This window comes from Varanus komodoensis, unplaced genomic scaffold (genome assembly GCF_004798865.1).
Source record: "Varanus komodoensis strain SLA01 unplaced genomic scaffold, ASM479886v1 scaffold111, whole genome shotgun sequence".
NCBI lineage: Eukaryota > Metazoa > Chordata > Lepidosauria > Squamata > Varanidae > Varanus > Varanus komodoensis.
Genome location: NW_025335321.1, coordinates 782,626 through 801,117, shown reverse-complemented (window position 1 = coordinate 801,117; position 18,492 = coordinate 782,626). Strand labels below are relative to the sequence as shown.

Sequence of the window (18,492 nt, the reverse complement as noted above, 5' to 3'; positions counted from 1 at the left end):
TCCCGCATTTTGGCTCCCTCAGCCCCAGGCCGATGATCAAGAATTCTGGGCTGGGCCCTCTGGGGGACATCCGTTTGGGCAGATCCTTCTAATGCGGTAAGAGGCAGAGTGGAGCCCAAGGCATGGGGGTGATGCACCTCCCTGGGTGCCCCTGGCAGGCCCACCAGGCTGGTGCTCTACTGGACCCGGGCTTTCTACACGAGCTATGCCTGCCTCGGACTTAGAGGATAAAGAAGGGCCCTGAAGAGATCCTGAGCAAGAAGGCAGGAGAGGCACGAAGGCACAGAAGGTGGGCTTGTGCAGTCACTCTCCAATGCATGCCTGGCACCAACATGGCTGGAGGGCCACGATCCACAGTGCCCCCCGCCCCATCTTTGCAGCTGCCCATGAAGATGATGATGGGTCCGTGCTGCTGGGACAGCTCTGTGCTTGGAGGAGGAACCTGCTGGGGTGACCTTGCACTGCTTTCGCTCGGCCGCTGGCTGTGCTGCCCCTCCTCCGGTCTGGGAGGGGTGGCAGGTGCCAGCCAGCAGCCGGCACAGCCTCTGTCCTGCTCCGGCAGGCTCCGTTGGAAGGGCCAAGGAGCGAGTCCCCCCGCCCACCCTCTGGCTTGCCTCCCCCAGAGAGGCCCACCACCTGGTATTTCCTGAAGACTGTCTGGACCAGCCTGGCTGCCTCATAGAGTTCTCGCTGCTCGTGGTCGGAGAGGGTGAGCTGTGCAAACTCCTTTTCGACCTTCTCGCTGCTGGAGGCGCTCAGGAATTCGGACCAGTCGGTGGCCGAGGGGAGGCGGGGCTTCTCGCAAGCCACCTCGGAGACAGGTGAGCTGGCCGGGCTCAGGCTGGTATGGGAAGGAGGCGTCAGGGGGCTGCCATACAGGCTTCTGCAAGAACAGGCACAGGGATGTGGGGAGAGGGTCACCGTGGGCAGCTTGCCCCTGCCCCAGGAAAGAAAAGCCACCAGCAAGCAGGGGCTGATGGTGGGGCAAATGCAAAACAGGAGCAGGGCAGAGAGCACTGTCATGTTCAGAACCCAGCCAGGGCCTATGTGTATCCTAAAGGCCTGCTTCTGCTTTTGCTCCTGCTCCTGCCGCCATTACTGTTTCTGGCAAGAGAGGGGTCCCAGCTGTCTCTCCCACTTGGAGCTGTTGTGGGGCAAGGAGCATCCCCACAACTAAGCAGAGTTCAGTGGAGCGGCAGGGACAATCTCTGTGCCCCCATCACCTCCACCCCAGAGAGGAGCCCAAGGCTGGCAGTTCGGCACCAGGTGTGGAGATGCTCTGAGCAGTGGAGTTGCCCCCCTCTGCCAAAAGAGGTCCCTTCCTTTCCTCAGCCCTGGGAGGCTGTTCTGGCAGTGTGTCCCTGAGGCCCTCGCCAGGTTGGGTTTGCCCATTCTGGCTTCAGCCCTAGCAGTTTATTGCTGCAGGGGCTGAAACCCACCCCTGCCCCCTCCCAGAGAGGCCGGGAGAGAGCTGCCGGGAGTGCAGCAGGGCTTGGAGCCAGTCTCCCTGAGCACTAGGGGTTACTCGGAAGTAAGCCTGCTCAGCCCGTTTACGGCTGCAGGGACAGGAGGGCGCTTGTCAGCATGCCCCTGGCAGCTGATGCTCCTGCCCCTTTGCAGAAAGGGGTCAGGCAGCTGCCCAACTGTCCCTTGGCACCTGCCAGCGCTGCCTATGTTCCACGGAGCTTCTCTGGGACACCACTGCTAGCCTTCCAGGGGCCACAGGACTCTCCTGTTTTCCCTTTAATCCCTGTGGATTGTGGGTGACAGTGCACCATAACTCCTCAGACCTGTCAACTTGGTCCACAGTCTACAAGCCGGAATGAAGCCAGCTCTGAAAAATGTTGGTTTCCAGTGGTCCCCTGAAGGGGCAGGGAGTCTTTTGTCCCCACAGAGCTCTGTTCCCTCCAGGACCCTCCGCCAAGCGCTCGTGTGCTTCTAGCTTCTTTCTCACCCCACTGGCATCCCCTCATGCAAACGCAGTGCTCCTTCTCTGCCTCTGGCTCTTCCCCTTCTCTGGGCAAAGAGGTTTTCCCCACAGCCAGATCCTGTGTGGCCCAGCGGAAGGAGGGAGACTACCCCCCGTGGCCTCAGAAGCTGCGTCGTTCTCTGGGAACATCATTTGCCTTGGCAAAGTCCAGCTTGAGCCCAGGGCTTGGGGTTGTTCTGCCCAGCCAGGCACCAGAGGCCATGGCCTGGCCGGGCTGAGCTGCAGCACGGACCTGATCTGAGCAGCGCTTGGCAAGTGGTCGACGTCGGCAAGGTAACTGGCCAGCCAGCTCATGGAGGTGCTGATGGCTGGGCTCTCCGTCCGCTCAGCTGGGGGTGTCTCAGCCGGCACAAAGTTCTCCTGCTTGATCCTCTCCGGGGTGGCCTCAATGATGTGCTCTGCCAGGGTCATCATGGTTGCCTGCAGGGGCGAAAGGCTGTCGTCTTGAGGGGGCTCCCTGCCTCTCCTGGTAGGAAGAGATCGGCAGCCCCACCGACTGCTCTTTGTCCGCTTCAGAGCCGGCACCACAGCTGCCTCTGTCTGTTTCTTCTTTAAGAAGAGGTAAGGTACAAATAAAGAGAAATAGACACACTCACGAATGTGTGCATGCGTGTGTGCGCGCGCGCACACACACACACACACACAAATGAAAAAGGATGCCAAGGGATATTACTGAGCTATAACATACAATTTAAAAATTTAGTAAGTTCACAAAAAAGTGAGAGTTTCTATCTCTTCTACCCACAGTTAAATCCATCAGTTCTTAAGACTTGTAAACAAGCCGGATTCTTTGGCAGCTCTACTCGCTGCTCCCAGTGCACAGAAAACCATGCCTCCTCCTGAGCTGGCTGACCACCACCTTCGTGTGGCGGGCACAGCCGCAATAATCATGCTGCTTTAGAAGCCTATCAAGTCCTTTGTGCAAAGGACAGTAAGTTTACCCTGTATTTTAGTCATTACGTCTAATGCTTCCATGGGCATAGAAACCACATCTGTGTGTCTTTCAAATTAGAACCGTGACAATTTGCAAACCGGAGGGTGTCTGGAGAAGAGCAGCCACGATGAGGGCAGGATGGAAACCAAGTCCTGGAGGAACAGCTGAAAGGCGGGGGCTGCTTTGTCCAAGGGAAGATGAAGTGGAGACCATGGCAGCAGCCTTCGAGTCTGGAAGGCTGTTCTGCAGAAGGCCAGGAAGGGTCTTACCTGTTGCTCCCCAAGGAAGGGCTGGAGCCAAAGAGTAGAAATTAGAGGGAAGCAAATCTGGACTAAACATGCGGTGCAACTTCCAACAGGGGAAGATGCTGATACTGTGGTGGCAGCCTGCAGCACAGGCCCTGCTTTGAGAAGGGGGTTGGCCTTTCCCCTGTGGAAGCTTTTGTATATCCAGATGTATTGAACTTTGAAAAGATCATAAGATATGGCGATATCCTGGATAAGGATGGTGGCCTGAAACTGGAGCAAGAAACACAAGAACAGGGACTTAATATTTCCTGGTGGTATAAGGTGCAGATGCAATCAAGATATGCCAAGGATTGTAAAACATGGGGGTTCGATAGAGACCTAACAGAATTTGATCAAGTGATGCTTAAAACAGATGAGAAAATTATTAAAAGACTATATGATTTTTTACTTGACAGGAAAATGGAAGGGGAACAGGTTAAGAAAACTATGATAACATGGGCACAAAACTTTGGATTTAATGTTGAACTAGAAAAGTGGCAAAAACTATGGGAAAGAAACATTAAAGTAACTTTAGCAACTTTGTATAAAGAAAACATATATAAAATGTTCTATAGATGGTATTTGTCACCAAGTCAACTAGCTGTTTCCAAATATGTCAAATAGATGTTGGAAATGTAAACGTAAAGTGGGTACTTTTTATCATATGTGGTGGACTTGTGACAACGCAAAAAAGTACTGGATTAAAATACATAGATGGATGGAGGAAATATTACAAAAACCCTTTGTTCTTAAACCCAAAGTTTTCTTGTTAGGCATTATACCAGAAGATGTTAACAGACAGGAAATCTATTTGATGTTGCATCTAATTACAGTGGCGAGGATTGCATTTGCTCAATATTGGAAAAGTGAGGAGCTGCCCACCAATGGACTGATTGTAAGAAAGATCTTGGACTGTGCAGAAATGGATAGACTACTTTATCGTTGAAGGAGAAAAAGGATACTGATTTCTATTGAACTTGGGACTCTTTATAATTGGCTGGAGAAATGGGACTTGGCGTAAATTTAGAGATGTTTTTCAAACTATGATAAATTAATTGGAATTTGATATTAGAATGTTAAAAAATATGTAGTAGGAGGTTGACCCAGTGAATCCAATGTTTGTGATGTTTGATTTTTGTTAGTTTAAAAATTTTAATAAAATATTAAAAAAAAGAGAGAGAAGGGGGTTGGCCCAGATAATCACCAGAATCCCTTCAAAGCAACTTCCCCATGACCGTTAATGTTTGACTCTTTAATGCTGCAGTCCCAAATCTTGGAGGGAACCCTCCCTGAAACCTACAGGCCTTGGTTCCCAGGAAACATTAGCAGAATCTGGCTGTGTCTTCTGGCACTTTTTGATTGTGAGAAGCATGGAACAAGTAAAAGGTTTTATGCTAGTGCTCTGCTAAGTCATTTCATTTGAAATGTGTGAGCATTGGTGCCATACTCTTTGGGGGGTTGGAGCAAAACTTGCTGGGAAATGATGGGTCTGAGGCCAACGTGGGCACACAGGCCATGCCAACTTGGCTCCTTCCACGTGGGAGTCCTTGCCCTCCTGTCTAACTCTGCCCCTCTAATTTGCCTCGAGCTGCAACACGGAGCACTGCTCCGCCCTCTGGGAGGCCAGCCACCATGTGCAGAACGCGTCCTCCCAGTGGCTACCATCCGTCGCCTGTGGCCTGCGTGATGTGCACCTGCCTCGTACCTGCAAGTCATCCACCTGCTGCAAGCCGTCCTCACTCTCTGCAACGTCCCGGAAAGACAGCAGTGCCGCATCTGCCACTTCCCGGTCCGCCAACATCAGCATGCCGATCTGCTCCCGCTGCTGCAGCCGTAGGGCCACCGTGTCCTTGCCCAGTGCCATGCCCTTGGGGCCACCCCCCACCTGCGCCGCGGACAGGGCAGCGTAGGCCTCCTTTGGGCTCCACTTGGGCCCCGCCTGCCTGAGGGGGCTGCCACGGTAGCTGGACATGTCTGGGGCGATCTCTCGGCCACAGTCCCGCAACCCGGGCGGGGGGCTGATTGTCTCAGGAAGGGGGTGCTTTGTGCCGGGGCTCTGCTTCCGGGCACTGGGCTGTTCCAGACTCAGGGCAGTGGAAAGGAGCTTCTCTTGCCGGGCCGAGAAGTATTCAGGATTCAGTTTGTGTTTTTTTGGTGCTGGGTAATCCTTCTGGCTCTCACTGCTGTAGTAACTGGAGGGCTCAGACCGTGGCCGTCTCAGCTCTGAAAGCAAAGCAAGAGGAGGTCAGTCCTGCCAAGGGACAAGGCCGGGTCTCTGAGAGGCGGCCCACCTCCCCTTGGCCACCCAGGCCAGGCAGCTCCGGTGGCCAAGGGGCTGCTGACCCACAGAGACAGAGCAAGGGGAGGGGGTGAGGGTCAGGCAAGGGGTGCCGAGTGCCCCCAGTAGGCTGCGTGTAGGGAGACGTGTGCCCCTTGCTGGGCGAGTGCTCCGCTGGTGTGGCAGTGGGAAGTCTCTGGAGAAGCGCCATACAGGAAGCGGCAGCTGGGAGGCCATCTTGGGGCTAGACTTGCCCCCAGCAAGTTAGAAAGGGCCACATTTCAATCTGCCTGCATGGCCCCTCCCTGGGTCACACGGGGGGCTCACTGTCTTTTGTGGTCCATTGGCACACCAGGCAACTTGAGGATACATCCTGATGCCACCTCAAAAGGGCTGCCATGGAAGAAGTGACTAAGCAGCTGCTCACCCACCCCAAAGTCCGGGCACAGGGCAGAGTGGGATCTGTGCCCCATCATGCCAAAGAGCGCTTTGGAGCCCAGTTTTCAGTGCAACCAAAGCATACTTTGCAGACAGCAAACTCCCCCAGCCTCCTCTGTCAACAAGCAAATTTCCCCATCACTCGCTCTTTCTTTTTCGCAAAGGTTCCAAATCCCTCCTGTTCCACTTTAAGCACATGAAAAAAGCACTTCACACTTTTTTTAGGATCCCAACCAAACCCCACAGAAACCCCTCCCCCCTCCTTCTCACTGCCACCCTCCATTTAGACACGCGAGCACCCGCTGCTGCCTCTCACAACCCATGTTATGGGATAGTGTGACGAAAGCCCAGAGGGTGGTTATCATGCCCCATAATCCACACGCCTTTGGCCTGTGCCTCTGGCCTTGAACAGCCCCTTCCTTTCTCCAGCTCTGAGGCAGAAGGTTCCCATTCCACACAAAGTGGAAACTATGGTTACCAGGACTGGAATAAACCAGGAACTGACAGTACAGTCTACAACTGGTTTCAGATCTGGCTTGTTCCAATCTCAGTAACCAGCATTTCCCAGTTTGGCGGAAACAGGAACCTATGGCTAAATCACCCAGGAAGCCTCTAGCTACACAGCACCAGAAACGAAGTAGAGAAGGCACAGTCCTTCTAAAGTGGTCTTTTCCTAATGCCTGCTAAGTCTCCGGGGAGTGAGGAATGGAGGTGAACGGGCCACACGCCTCTTCCATGTGAATTCTTTGCACAGAGGAATGGGCTGTGAAGACCTTTCCCCGAAACACCCACCTGTACTGGAATTGGAAGTCACGGTGACTCCCTTGGGGGGCTCTTGTGAGGCAACCATGTCGCTGTGCCACTGAGTGATCCAGTTCTCGCTGGTGGGCTCCTCACGGGAAGGGCAGGCAGGGATCCGGGCAGCTTGCCGGAGTTGGGTCTGCTCCTCCCGTTGTAGCTGCTCAAGGCGCTCTGCCAGCTTGACGTGGCCACGGGAGCGGGCAATGGCCAAAGGCAACCTCCCCAGGGAGTCGGGGATGGAGATGGCCCGGCGGTCCCATTTGTAGAGTACTACTGCAGCATCCATGTGGCCCAGTGCACATGCCCACATCTGGAAAAGAAAAGCAGGCCAGTGGGCCATGGTGCATGGGGAAGGAGAAGTCCAGGCCTTCTCCAAACTGCCTGCTTTGCAAGCACATGGGTGAAGGCTGCCCGCTTCATTTCAAATACTAGGGGCTGTGCAAGCGGCATGGAACTACTGCACCCCGACCCCCAGTGGAACCCCGCAGCAGGTACCATCACCACAAGCATGCAGAACCTGGCATCTCCCGGACAAGGCCAGGGATCCAGGGCCCCGTGCCACATACCAGCGGGGTGCAAGAGAAATGGTCGACGTTCAGTGGGTCAACTTCCAGCTCTAGGTCGATACTGTCAGCATGTTTGGTCCTGGGAACCAAGAAGGAGAGGAGTCACTTCAGGCCGTTGGCAAGAGGGGAGGAAGAAGGGTCCGGGGAAAGAGCCCACCTAATTCCAGGCCAGGAGCTCCCCAGGGGAAAGGCCACAAGCCTGCAGCGCACTCAGAGGCCTTGCAGGATTCCGCTGGTGAGCCTATGCACCTTTGGAGCCATGACACATGGCTCATCCTTCAAGGGACATGCAAACGAGGACCATCTAGCCATGGCAGAGGTGGGAAGGATGCTTGGAAACTGGCAGTCCTGCCCTTCAGGGCCTTCTAACTGGGTCTCAGCACAGCCTCGCATCCCTGCGAGCCATGCCTCCATGGCATTCCCACAGGCGAACTGAGCCAAGCCAGCACCAAATTACGCTCACCTGCCTCCCACCCCCACCCCTGAAGGTCTAGGCCCATTCCTTGTGGCGTCCTCGTCTTACCGCCACTTGAGGAGCGTTTGAATGAGGGTGGCGTAGCCCTGGGCTGCAGCCAGGTGCAGGAGCGTCATTCCCCGGAAAGTCTTGGAATGGATGAGGTGCTTGGACTTGGTCCAGCAGGCCCGGTTCATCATCTTCTCACACACGACCACCACACGGCTCTCAAAACAGGTCCCCAAAGCAGCAGCGGCTGCAGCTCCTGAAACACACTACGAAAGGGACACAGCTTAGAAACCCACCAGAGAGTGAGCAAGACCGTTCCTCCTGGGGTTGGCCTTCTGGAAAGGAGGTTTTGCTACAACAGGCCCAAGAGGGTCCTGTCTCTGCAAAGTCTGGTGCTCACAGAAGGTGCCCTTGTTGTGCAGGGGCATGGCTAAACCATGTTCCACGGTTGAGCAGGAGGACCATGGGCAGCACTGCAGGGGTGAGCTCTTGCTCCCAGATGCCCAGAGACAGACCAGGCGACCAGCCAGGCTGACAACGTTGACACCTTGTCCCTGGGGGCCACTCCCTGAGTCTTTTGGCACAGGATCAGTTTTCCCCAGCAGATAAGTGGAGGCAGAAAGAGTGAGTGGGGAGGAACTGGACCCTCCACTTGGTTATTTCTAAAAATAGTCCACAGCTTCGCTCTTTCAGAACGATCCCTGCCTTCTGTGATCCGCCTGTTCTGAGCACAGTGTTATCTTTGCTCCCCCATTTCTAGCAAGCCAAAAGAATCTCTGTCAGGGCACTGTGTGAGGCCAAATCAACCCTTCCATTTCTTTTACCACAACACTTGTTCAACTTTCGGTTTCTTTCTTCCTAGCCATTTAGCAAAAGGATACTTCTTTACCTCCTACATAAATTAAAATAGTATTGTGTAAACCCTGTGCTAACTAAATTTTATTCATTTAAGGTGGCATACTATGCAAGTTTCAACAACGAATAAAAAATAAAGTCTACAGCTCCCAGCATGGCTCTGCTGCAGGCTGGAGTCATAGGCTAAACTTCCATAGGATTGAAACCTTTCCATTTCTAAAAGCAGTAAATAAAGTTTAGATGTCTAAAGTATGATCCGATTTCCTTCCAAATGCCTAGAAAGAATGAACTCTCCCTACCGCAAACTATGCGGATATTTTACATCTTGTGCCAAGAGAATGTTGAAAACCATTCATTTTTAATAAAATTATGGGCAGCATAGATGGAAATAATTTTGTCTTCCTCACAATGTTAGCGTTTGGACTCTCAGCCTAACCTATTCACAAGGCGGTTGTTGTGGGGATAAGACTAAGAGCAGGAGGAGAATCATGTAAGCTGCCTTGAGGTCCTTGGAAGAAAAATGGTGAGATGTAAATATAATAAACGAACCAGAAAACTAAATTCTGCCTTTGCTTAGGCCTGGCAAGCCCCCTGTTTTTGCAGCACTGTCAACCACTCCACAGCCAGATGAAAGTGAACCAGTGGGGTGGGGGTGGTCTCTGGCTTCATAGAGAGGGACACTGCAACAACTCCCAGTTTTCCACCTGCTCCAAGGGGCCACCAGGAACACAGATGGGGTCAACATGTACCTGTGCTTGGCTACCTCCGTTGCTGCCGCCACCACTGCCGCCTCCACCTGGCTTGTGCTGCTGGGACCCAGTCATTTCAGCCATTCTCCTCTCCATCTGCTCAAGTCGCTCCAGGATAGACATCCTGAACTGGTTATCTGTATCAAAACAGGGACAAGCAGGGGTGTGAATGGAGTCCCTCCACAGGAAGCAAAAGCAGCAGCAGAAAGCTGAGTTGAGGCCCAGAGCAGTCCAGTTTCCAGGGAAGTTTCCACATCCACATCCACATAGGTGCCACCTTTGATCTTTCAAGTAAGAAACTCTTATTCCTTTATGAATAAACAGCATGGAAGACATCAGCTCAACTCACCTAACGGGTTCTGATCTGAGCAGATTCTGAACTGATGTGCTGCCCCATATAGTGGAGCTACTGAGTGTTTGAACGACAACACGCTAGAAGAAATGCCAGAGCAGTGGTGCCTTAAGATGCCAGTCCAGGCATTCCTGCTCCCAAGTGCCACTCGCTCGAAGGCTCTACTGCTCTGAATTCAGTAGGACTTGATCCTCATGACAGAGCTGAGGCAATGAAAGTTGCCAGGGCACCAAACAGGGCAAGGACTCTCCAAAGGACTCGAGGGCATCACAGCGACATTACAGCAATTTTATGTCTCCTTTTTAATTGTCCATATCAACTACTCCTTGCTGCGAGTGCACAAAGAGCAAAACCTGAAAGAAAGAGCCTTCTTCAAAGGAGACAGACTGCTCTGGAACAGCAACTGTCCAAGAGGAGCCAAGAGCAGGAAGGAATGCTCTGGCAAGCTACAGAAGAGGAGATTTAGTCAGAACTGTCAAGGCTGCACCTGGCAGGAGAGTGAAAATGCCCTCAAGCAAGCAGATCCCTGACAACTGCCTCAAGTCATGGATTGTCTGAACTGACTCCTGCATTGCTGGGGCTGCTGACATAGTCTGGGATCCTGGAAGAGGCAGGCAAGCAGCAACACTCTCATTTAAGGCTGATTGAAGACTTAAGGCTTGGAGCAGCACACAGACAGAATTGTCTGACCTCTAGCCCCTCTTCAGAGTCTTTTGTCATGCTGATCTCTTCCTGTCCTGCTTTTCTGAAACACCTGGGCTAACCTGACCCCCACTAAAGTCCAAACCCATTGCAAAACTTTGCAACCAGGCCACACCACAGCATAATCAGCAAACCCACAGCTCAAAATAGCACAGAGAGCAAAACCAGCAGCTGAAGTCACCACAAGGGCAAGAGGTTGGTGGAAGGCCCCTCATCCAGCTGCTGGAGGCCCCTTTCGAGAGGCTTCCCCACTGCATGAGGCACCTCCAGCACAGCCCCACTTGCCAAGTTCCTCCCATCTCTGCAACCAAGGAAAACTCTGCAGTGCCCGCCTACTGGACAGAAAGCACTCCCCGCCCTCCGTCTGCTGCTGCCCTCACCGCCCCTGGTCCTCCACCCCCACCACAAAGTTTCATGGAAGGGAGGGCAAGCCAATGGGAGTGGATCTGCGGAGGTCCCAGTGGGAGGGGGCAACCAAGCAGGAACCTGGCGTCTGTGTGCCACCCAGAGCTCTGCCTAAAAGAAAGGAACTGGCAACTGGGATGCTGCCCAGTGCAAGTGGAGGCCCCCAAACAACACACACGACATGAAGACAGGCCAAAAGCTCCTTGCAGCACTTTCAGAGTATGTCACACCTGCCCAGTGTGGAAGGCAGTGCTCCATGCAGGGCCACCCTTCGCTCTGTGCACACAGCCCTTCCTGCTTCCAAGCGGCTTGGTGCTTCACCAGTTCAGGCTCCACCTTGGCAGCACCTCCTCCCTGCCTGGCTGAGGCAAATGATGCAGACTCCCCGTGTGCACCGGGTCCAAAGCAGGTGCACTTTTTTTGGCAAATCGTGGTTCAAGGCCCAGGAAGGCCAGGGAGTCTCCACTATAATGGCAAGAAAGGCCCTCCTCTCCTAAGACTCTGAGGAGGTCTCTGAAGCTGAAGGAGATAGGGATGCCCAAGGGAAGGCAGGCTCTCCCAGAATGCTGCTGCTGTTGGCTTGTTTGGATTGCAGAATCATAAAATAGCAGAATTGCAGGACACCGATTTACATGATCCCACTCAGAAGGCTGCCCAGTTTCTTTTGGAATGCCTCTAGCATGGGAGAGCCCACCACCTCTCTAATCAGTTGGTTCCACTGTCACATTGCTTTTCCTGATATCTAGCTTGAATCTGGATTCTCATAGCTTGAATTGATTATTTCATGTCCTACTCTCCGGCATCAGCAAGAGATCTTGGTCTTCCTCTTTGTGGCAGCCTTTCAGGTACTTGCTGAGTGCTAGCATATCTGCCCTTCAGCCTTCTTTTCTCAGGTCTGAACATGCCCAGTTCTCTCAGCCTCTCCTTATAGAGGCAGCGTTTCCAAATCCTGGTTCATTTTTGTTGCCCACCTCTGGACCCTTCCAAATATTAATGCCCAGAACTTGACACAGTATTTTAGATGAGGTCTGACTAATGAAGAGTAATAGGGGAACTAGTACTTCCCATGATTTCTATTAATGCATCCCAAAATAGCATTTGCCCTTTTTGCAGCTACATCGGATTGTTTACTCTTATTTAGCCTGTTGTCCACAACAATGCCAAGGTCTTTTTCTTTTGCAGTACTGTTGAGCCTTGTATTCCCCATTATGTATTGATACATTTCCTAGGTGGACTTGTCCCTACTGAATCTCATTCTGTTGCTTTCAGCCCAGTGTTCAAGCTTATCTAACTGGATCTTCTATCTTCCAGAGTGTTAGTTACTTCATCCAGTTTTGTGTGGTCTGCAGATCTGGTTATTGTTCCTGGTATGTCCTCATCTGAATCATACATAAAGCTGTTGAAGAGCACTGGGCCTAGAACTAAACCACACGTTACCTCCATCCAGTTTGAGAAGGTGCCGCCAATGTGTCTTTGTGTCTGATTTGGCAGCCTCTTGATATCCACCTAAGAGCAGCTCTATGTAGCTCACTTTTGGTTAGTTTGTTTATCAGAGTGTTCATGGGGCACTGTGTCAAAAATGATTTAACACGATCCATAAAACAATCAGAGGAAGAACACAGAGCGTTCCTGAACTCACCACAAGCAGGGTGGAGCTCCCTGGTCCTCATCAGCAGCATAACACCCCACCTGCCCTGACATCCTCCTGGTAGACAATAGTCCCTCCATCCTTTCAGGGACCATCTGCCTACCTCAGCCCTTAGATGTCACCTTCATTTGCCCCAGGCTCTGCTCTCCCATCTCCTCCCAGCTGGGGACACTCAAACAGCATCCCACAGCCTTCTGCAACCTTGTGCCATCCAGATGTGTTGGACTACAGTTCCCATCATTCCTAGAAAGCATATTCCAGGAATGATGGGAATAACAAAAATTTATTGCTTATTTATTCATTATATTTACATCCTGCCTTTTCCCTCAGAAGGAACACCAGGAGGCTTACATGGTCTTCTTCCTCCATCTTATCCTCACAAGGCAGGCTAGTCTGAAAGTCCATGCTGGGCCAAAGTTCCTCAGCTTCATGGCTGAGTGGGGTACAGGCCCAAGGTTCCCCAAATGCCAGGCTCTCCAGTCAGAACCACCAGGCTGGCACCAGGCTGGCTTGGGAAGTGCCGCCCCACAAGGCCTCACTCGTGCGTCATTCCACCACTTTGCTGGGTGCCTGAACTGCCTCCTAGAAAAAGCTGTGCCTGAGAAAACTGGCAGCTGCAGCCCGTGAGGGGGGCCTTCACCCCCCCCCCCGCACACACACAAGTGAGCCAGTGCTAAGCCCTGCGCATGTACATCAGCCCTGAACCTGGTTCCGAGGACCAGTGCCCGCTCCAGGGGAGCAGCAGAGCTCGGGCGACAGAAGGGCCGGGCTGGTCCTCCCGACACGGGGCGGCAGGCCTCCTGGCCACCCTGAGAGGGCTTCCAAGGGAAGGCTGGGGGCGCTCCATGCTGGAAGGATGCCGCTCTTGGCAGGCGCAGAGGAAGCCTCCGCAGGGTGGAGTGCAAGGCCAAGTGGCCCGGGTGTGCACAACTGTCCGAGGACGCGGCGGGAACGTGGCACCCCCAAAGCCTCGCATGGAAGGGCCTCGAGGAGCGCGGGAGCCGCGAACGCGACCCGGCACGAGGCGGTGTGCGCGGAAGGTCGTCCGACGGGCTGCCCTTCTGGGCCTCCTCCTCGGCTGCCAACGTAGCGCGACGGCAGGCGCGGAGGTCCGGCGGGGGGGGGCGGGGAGATCTACGGAAAACGCGGGCGGGCAGCACGTCCGGGCTGGCAGCTTCGCAGAGCGCCGCGGGGAGCCTCGGGGGCCTCCCAGCCCCCTTGCTGAGGCCTTCTGCTCGATCCGCGCTGGCCATCAGCAGGCCTGGCCCGGGTGCGCCCGGGCCACTACGGCGAGCCCCACGCCGCGCCGTGCGGCCGATCCTGGGCGGGCGGCGGCGAAGAGCCACGCGCCACTCGGCGCCGAAGCGGCACGGGCGCCTTACCTGCTCGAGCCGAGCACGCGCGGCGGATGCGGATGTGCGGGCGCTCAGCCTCCCGGCCGCTCGGCGCCCCTCGCCCTGCACCAGCCCGCGCGAATGGGCGGCCGCAGCGGAGCTCCCTGCCCGGCGGCGCCCCGAAGCGCACCTACCTGCGCAGCCGCCCCATTGCCGGAGCCCGGCCATGCGAGCGGGGTCCGCGCCCGACCAGCCCGCAGGCGGCAGAAGAGCGCGGGCGCCGCCGCCTCGGCGCTCCCCTCCGCCGGCGCAGCGACCAATCCGCGGCGCGGAAAGTGACATCAGCTCGCGCCGGCATTGGGGCAGCTGCGCCTGTTTACACGCGCGCCGGAGCCAATGGCGAGCCGTCGGGGCAGCGCCGGGCGCGACAGGTGCCTGGGCGGGCGCGGCGCTGTTCGGCGGGCACCGGGTCTTGGCGCGGCGGCCCCTCCGGCGGGGGCGGCCCAGACAGGAGCGGGAGAGCCGCCGCCGCCGCCGTGGTGCAGCCCCCTCGCCGCGGCTTCACGAGGGCAATGCGGCGCAGCGGCGGAGCAGCCACCCGCATTATGACAGTGCGCGTCCGGTCTGGAGATCCTTCGCCGCCGCCGCCTCCGCTGCCAGTCCGCGCCGCCTCCGCTTCGGGTTTTGCGGCAGCGGACCCTGACGGGACGGAGCCCGCGCGCTCTGCAAGGGGAGACGCCGCGAAGCCGCTAGCCCTGCCGAGCGCCCTCTGGCAGGTCGACGCGGCGTCCCGGCGCCCGCCGCGGCCTCTGCAGAGACGCCCCCACCGCGGGTTGCCCTCTCAGAGGGCTCCGGTGGGGTGGGGCGGGCCGGGACGCGGGCCCGCCGCCGACAGCGCCGCCCCGCCTTTCCAGGGGAGTGATGAGGCGCGAGGGAGCCCCACCCCACGGGAGGCAGCGGCGCATTGCTTCAGAGTCCCGCGTCCTCCGGTTGGGTCGCCTGAGCGGCCCTCTCCGGCAGGCCCCGTCGAAAGCCCGCGCCTGAGCGACGCCGTTGCACCGCGCATCCGCAGGCGGTTCGGTGGCCGCCCGAGGGAAGAGTGGCGCTCACTGACGCGGCAGGCCCTGAGAAGTCGCAGGGGGCTCCAGAAGCCGCCGTGGCCCACATTTGGACCGGGACTGCTCTCCAGTTCCGGGACTGCTGTGATGATAGGACGGAGCGGGGTCCTGAACGCACAAGCCCCGTTCCTTGGAGGAAAGGCTGGATGCCCGTGAAAGAATGAAGGTGGCGAGACTCCTTTCCCCCTTCAGCTTGATGTTCAGAGAGTTTTGTGCCTCAGCAGTGTCCGGACTACCTTCCCTCCCTTCCCAGTCGGAATGCCTGCCGTCTGATCCACAGGGTGGAGCTCTTCTGCTGTTTCTTCCCCGCCTGCCTCCCACTTTCTTCCCTGAATTCACATGAGCTCCTGCACTGCCTGCATGGTGTTCACAAGCCCTGTTTGCTGGTGTTGCAGCCCATCACCTGGGGCAGGTGGGCTGACAAACCCCCTTCTCTTTCCCACCTGGCCTTTATAATAGGTAATTAAAATTGTAGCTATAACACAAGAACTATTCTCTGTGTGGAAAGTGATTGGCAAATCTGGGATGAATGATGCATATCTCTGCCATTTACAGGTACTACCTGCCCGCCCCCCCCCCCGCCCCACACACACATTCAGGGTTGGAGGTTCATGGCCACAGTAGGTCAAATGGCCACAACTTCCATACTGCTGCCCCCAGAGCAGGGAGATACAACTTTACTGTTGAACACCTTGTAAATAGGAATAATTATTCCATTTTCAAAGCCAAGACTGCACCACTTAAGGCACAGACCCTTGTATGTTTTGACAGGAAAAGGCCTGCACCTTCCAGCATGTCCCAGGCAGCCAGTGAAGGGGGGAGGGGGGAACAGGGCACAGGGGCTGGAATGTCTGGAGAGCCACAGACTGGCTTCTTGCAGCAGTGCGTTATCAAGGTGATCCTTCTTCCCCTGGCGACCAGCACTGCTCAAGGGCTTCTTGGGTCTCCGGTGGGGCCCTCCCATCCCCTTGCATCCCTCTTCCACCCACCCACCCACCGCATCAGCTCACTCACCATCCAAGGACAACCAGTCATGCTGTGAGGAAGGCAGGCTTGGCAACGCTCGTGCTTTGTACTCAAAGACCACTGAGTTGGAGATGATCTGGTTGTTGAAGGCCACTTGCAGCGTGACCAGCCCTGTGTCATGAGCTGGAACACAAGGGGGAAAGAAGGGAATCTAGTTTATTTCTAGCAGCCGTTTTGATCCATAGGAGTGGACAGAAAACCACCCAGCTTGTTTTTGGAGTGCCTGCAATGCCCTGGGCTCTCCACGTCCTCCCTGGCTGGGCAGACAGGCTCTCAGTCTGCTATACGGCATCTGTGCTACGAGCACAGAGTCTTCATTGAAGCAACAGCGGCAGCACAATAAGACAGAGGCACCCACAACAGAGGAGAGTCAGCCAACAGTAACTACGCTGACTTCAGACCCTCTGTCTGGCCCGCACAAGGCCTGTTTCGCCGAGAAGCCATGGCTAAGGGGCAGGGGATGGCTGGAAGGCAGGCTAAATTGACCCTCCTGTCCTGAGAAAGGGAGCTTAGGGGCAGCCACCAAGAAGGCTCTTTCACTTAGCTGAGTCAGAGTCACCTCAGCCATGCTTATGATGCTGACACAAACTACTCCATCAGGTCATAGGAATCTGCCAGGTGACCTGGGAAAGGGCCCTTCAGGTCTTTGGGGCTTCAAAGCCAGCATCGACACCTTTCAAGAGAGCAGCACTGTAACCGCTATAACACAGTTGCCATGTAATGTGGTAGTAGCAGTAATAGTAATAGATGCTTGTGACTAGACACCTGCTAAGACTCTGAACTGGCCAGAGAGCTTCAGCTATGAGTGGTATAGAAATGAAATAGGGGCTGTTGCCAGATATCAGGTTTCCAGAGGCATTCCAAAGAAAGTCCAGACTAGTGCATGTGAGAATCCAGTCGGAAATGAAGTTAGTCATGTTACTATAGCTAGGTCTGACCTCTCAAAGAATGGGCATATATTCCCCCCTTGGTTGTTTTGGTCATTCTGCAGCTTCGTCTGACCAAAGACAAAGCTCTGCCATCTTGCTTCACACCAGGGGGATGACCAAATTCCAAATTTGACTTCCAAATTCCCATGGGTCAAATCTGCCCAGCTGCATCTTTTCCACTGGGACTCCAGGAACAGCTGCCAATGTGTTGGCCTGTCTGGTAGCCCAGTTGGCAGTGGAGGCACCAGCAACCAAGCGCTGCACTGGTTGGCCCCACGACAGCTCTTCTTGGCTTCTTAAGTGCGGACTGCTGATGTGCAAAGGACGGGGTTTTGGGCCCCTTCTGCCACAATACCTCCTGCACACGGAAGTCCCTGGGTTCTGCACACCTGGTCCCTCACCTGGGCAGTAGCAGCGGAGCACCCCCGGCTGTATCAGAGAAGCGGGCACTGAGATCTGGTCAAACAGGCAGCTGTAGTTGCTGCTGGCCTCCTGCCACGGACCTGTGATCAACACCTTCACGCCCCCCTGCAGAGAAGCAGAGAAGCCCACTGGTCAGAGTCTTTCATCGCCTCCATGCCCTTCGCCACCCATGAGAATCTCGGCATGGACCCCAGAGAAAGAGAGTGAGTGGGTGGGGGAAGTCCTGCATCCCGTTGGCACTGAAGACTGGCCAGAAACGGAGTGCTGCTGTGTAGGTGACCCAACCCAGGCTGCGGAGGTGGGTCCATGGCGGTGTGGGGGCAGAGCTGCTCTCCTCTGGGTTGTGCCTGTGGGTTCAGCTTCTCATGTCTCTGTGGCAGTCAAAGAATGGCCCTGCCCCCATCAGGCCCATGTGGGCTTTGCACTCCCATAGAGCAGAATATCCAGGACAGAGGGGGCCAAACGCTGCTGGCAGACCTGGATTCACATTCTACATCTTCCTTCAATTCACCCCGTGGGCTTGGCAGGTGGCTGTTAGCTGCAATTTCCCAATGGGAAAATGGGAAGGGGGCAACCTATTGACTGACTTAGCTGGTGACTAAGCCCCCTCTCTCACCCAGGAAGATCACATAAAATTGGCAATTGGACATTGGAAAACAAAGGCAAAATAAATGCCAACAGTTCAGTCATCACACATCACAATAAATGTCAGAAAGAAGGGACGAAAGACATTAAGGCGGCTTCCTCGACGTCCTTCCAGAGCAAAAGTGTCTCTGACCAGTCTAGAGGAGGTGCCACTGCTGGAAAGGCCCTGCTCTTTGTGGCCATCAGCCAAGGCTTAGGAAGCCAAGATTCCTTGTGCCAAGCAAAGCATAGAACAGGAGAAGCAGGCGGAACAGAAGTGGCTGCTTGGCAGGCACCTTCACTTTTCCTCAAAAAGGGTGTGGGGGAAGAGGCTTCTTAACCCATTCCCATCCCTCTGATTTTCTGATGGAACTGCCTCCCTCTGCTTTTACCCACTCCCTTCCCCTGCTGCCAGACTGGCTGCTTCAATTGGCCACTCCTGCAAGGACTGTTCATCTTTGAAGTTGCAACCAGTTTGAAGCAGTGGGAAATCTTTGCAAGAGGTTCAGCTGCAAAGAGAGAGAGAAAAAATAAAAATAAAAAAGAGTGTTGTCCATTTAGTGAGTTTCT

General features: G+C 55.0%; 1 protein-coding gene across 1 annotated transcript in view; it reads right to left on the bottom strand.

Moving 5' to 3' along the window:
- CAMTA1 (calmodulin binding transcription activator 1) overlaps positions 1-18,492 on the bottom strand; it is a 698,809-nt gene that overhangs the window by 65,996 nt on the left and 614,321 nt on the right. Inside the window, exons 8-16 of the mRNA XM_044420870.1 lie at positions 17,277-17,403; positions 15,935-16,069; positions 9,362-9,498; positions 7,818-8,023; positions 7,295-7,373; positions 6,720-7,038; positions 4,917-5,434; positions 2,223-2,410; positions 637-883 (exon numbers count right to left, since the gene is read on the bottom strand). Coding sequence (XP_044276805.1) covers positions 637-883; positions 2,223-2,410; positions 4,917-5,434; positions 6,720-7,038; positions 7,295-7,373; positions 7,818-8,023; positions 9,362-9,498; positions 15,935-16,069; positions 17,277-17,403 — 1,956 coding nt within the window. The remainder of the gene's footprint in view (positions 1-636; positions 884-2,222; positions 2,411-4,916; positions 5,435-6,719; positions 7,039-7,294; positions 7,374-7,817; positions 8,024-9,361; positions 9,499-15,934; positions 16,070-17,276; positions 17,404-18,492) is intronic.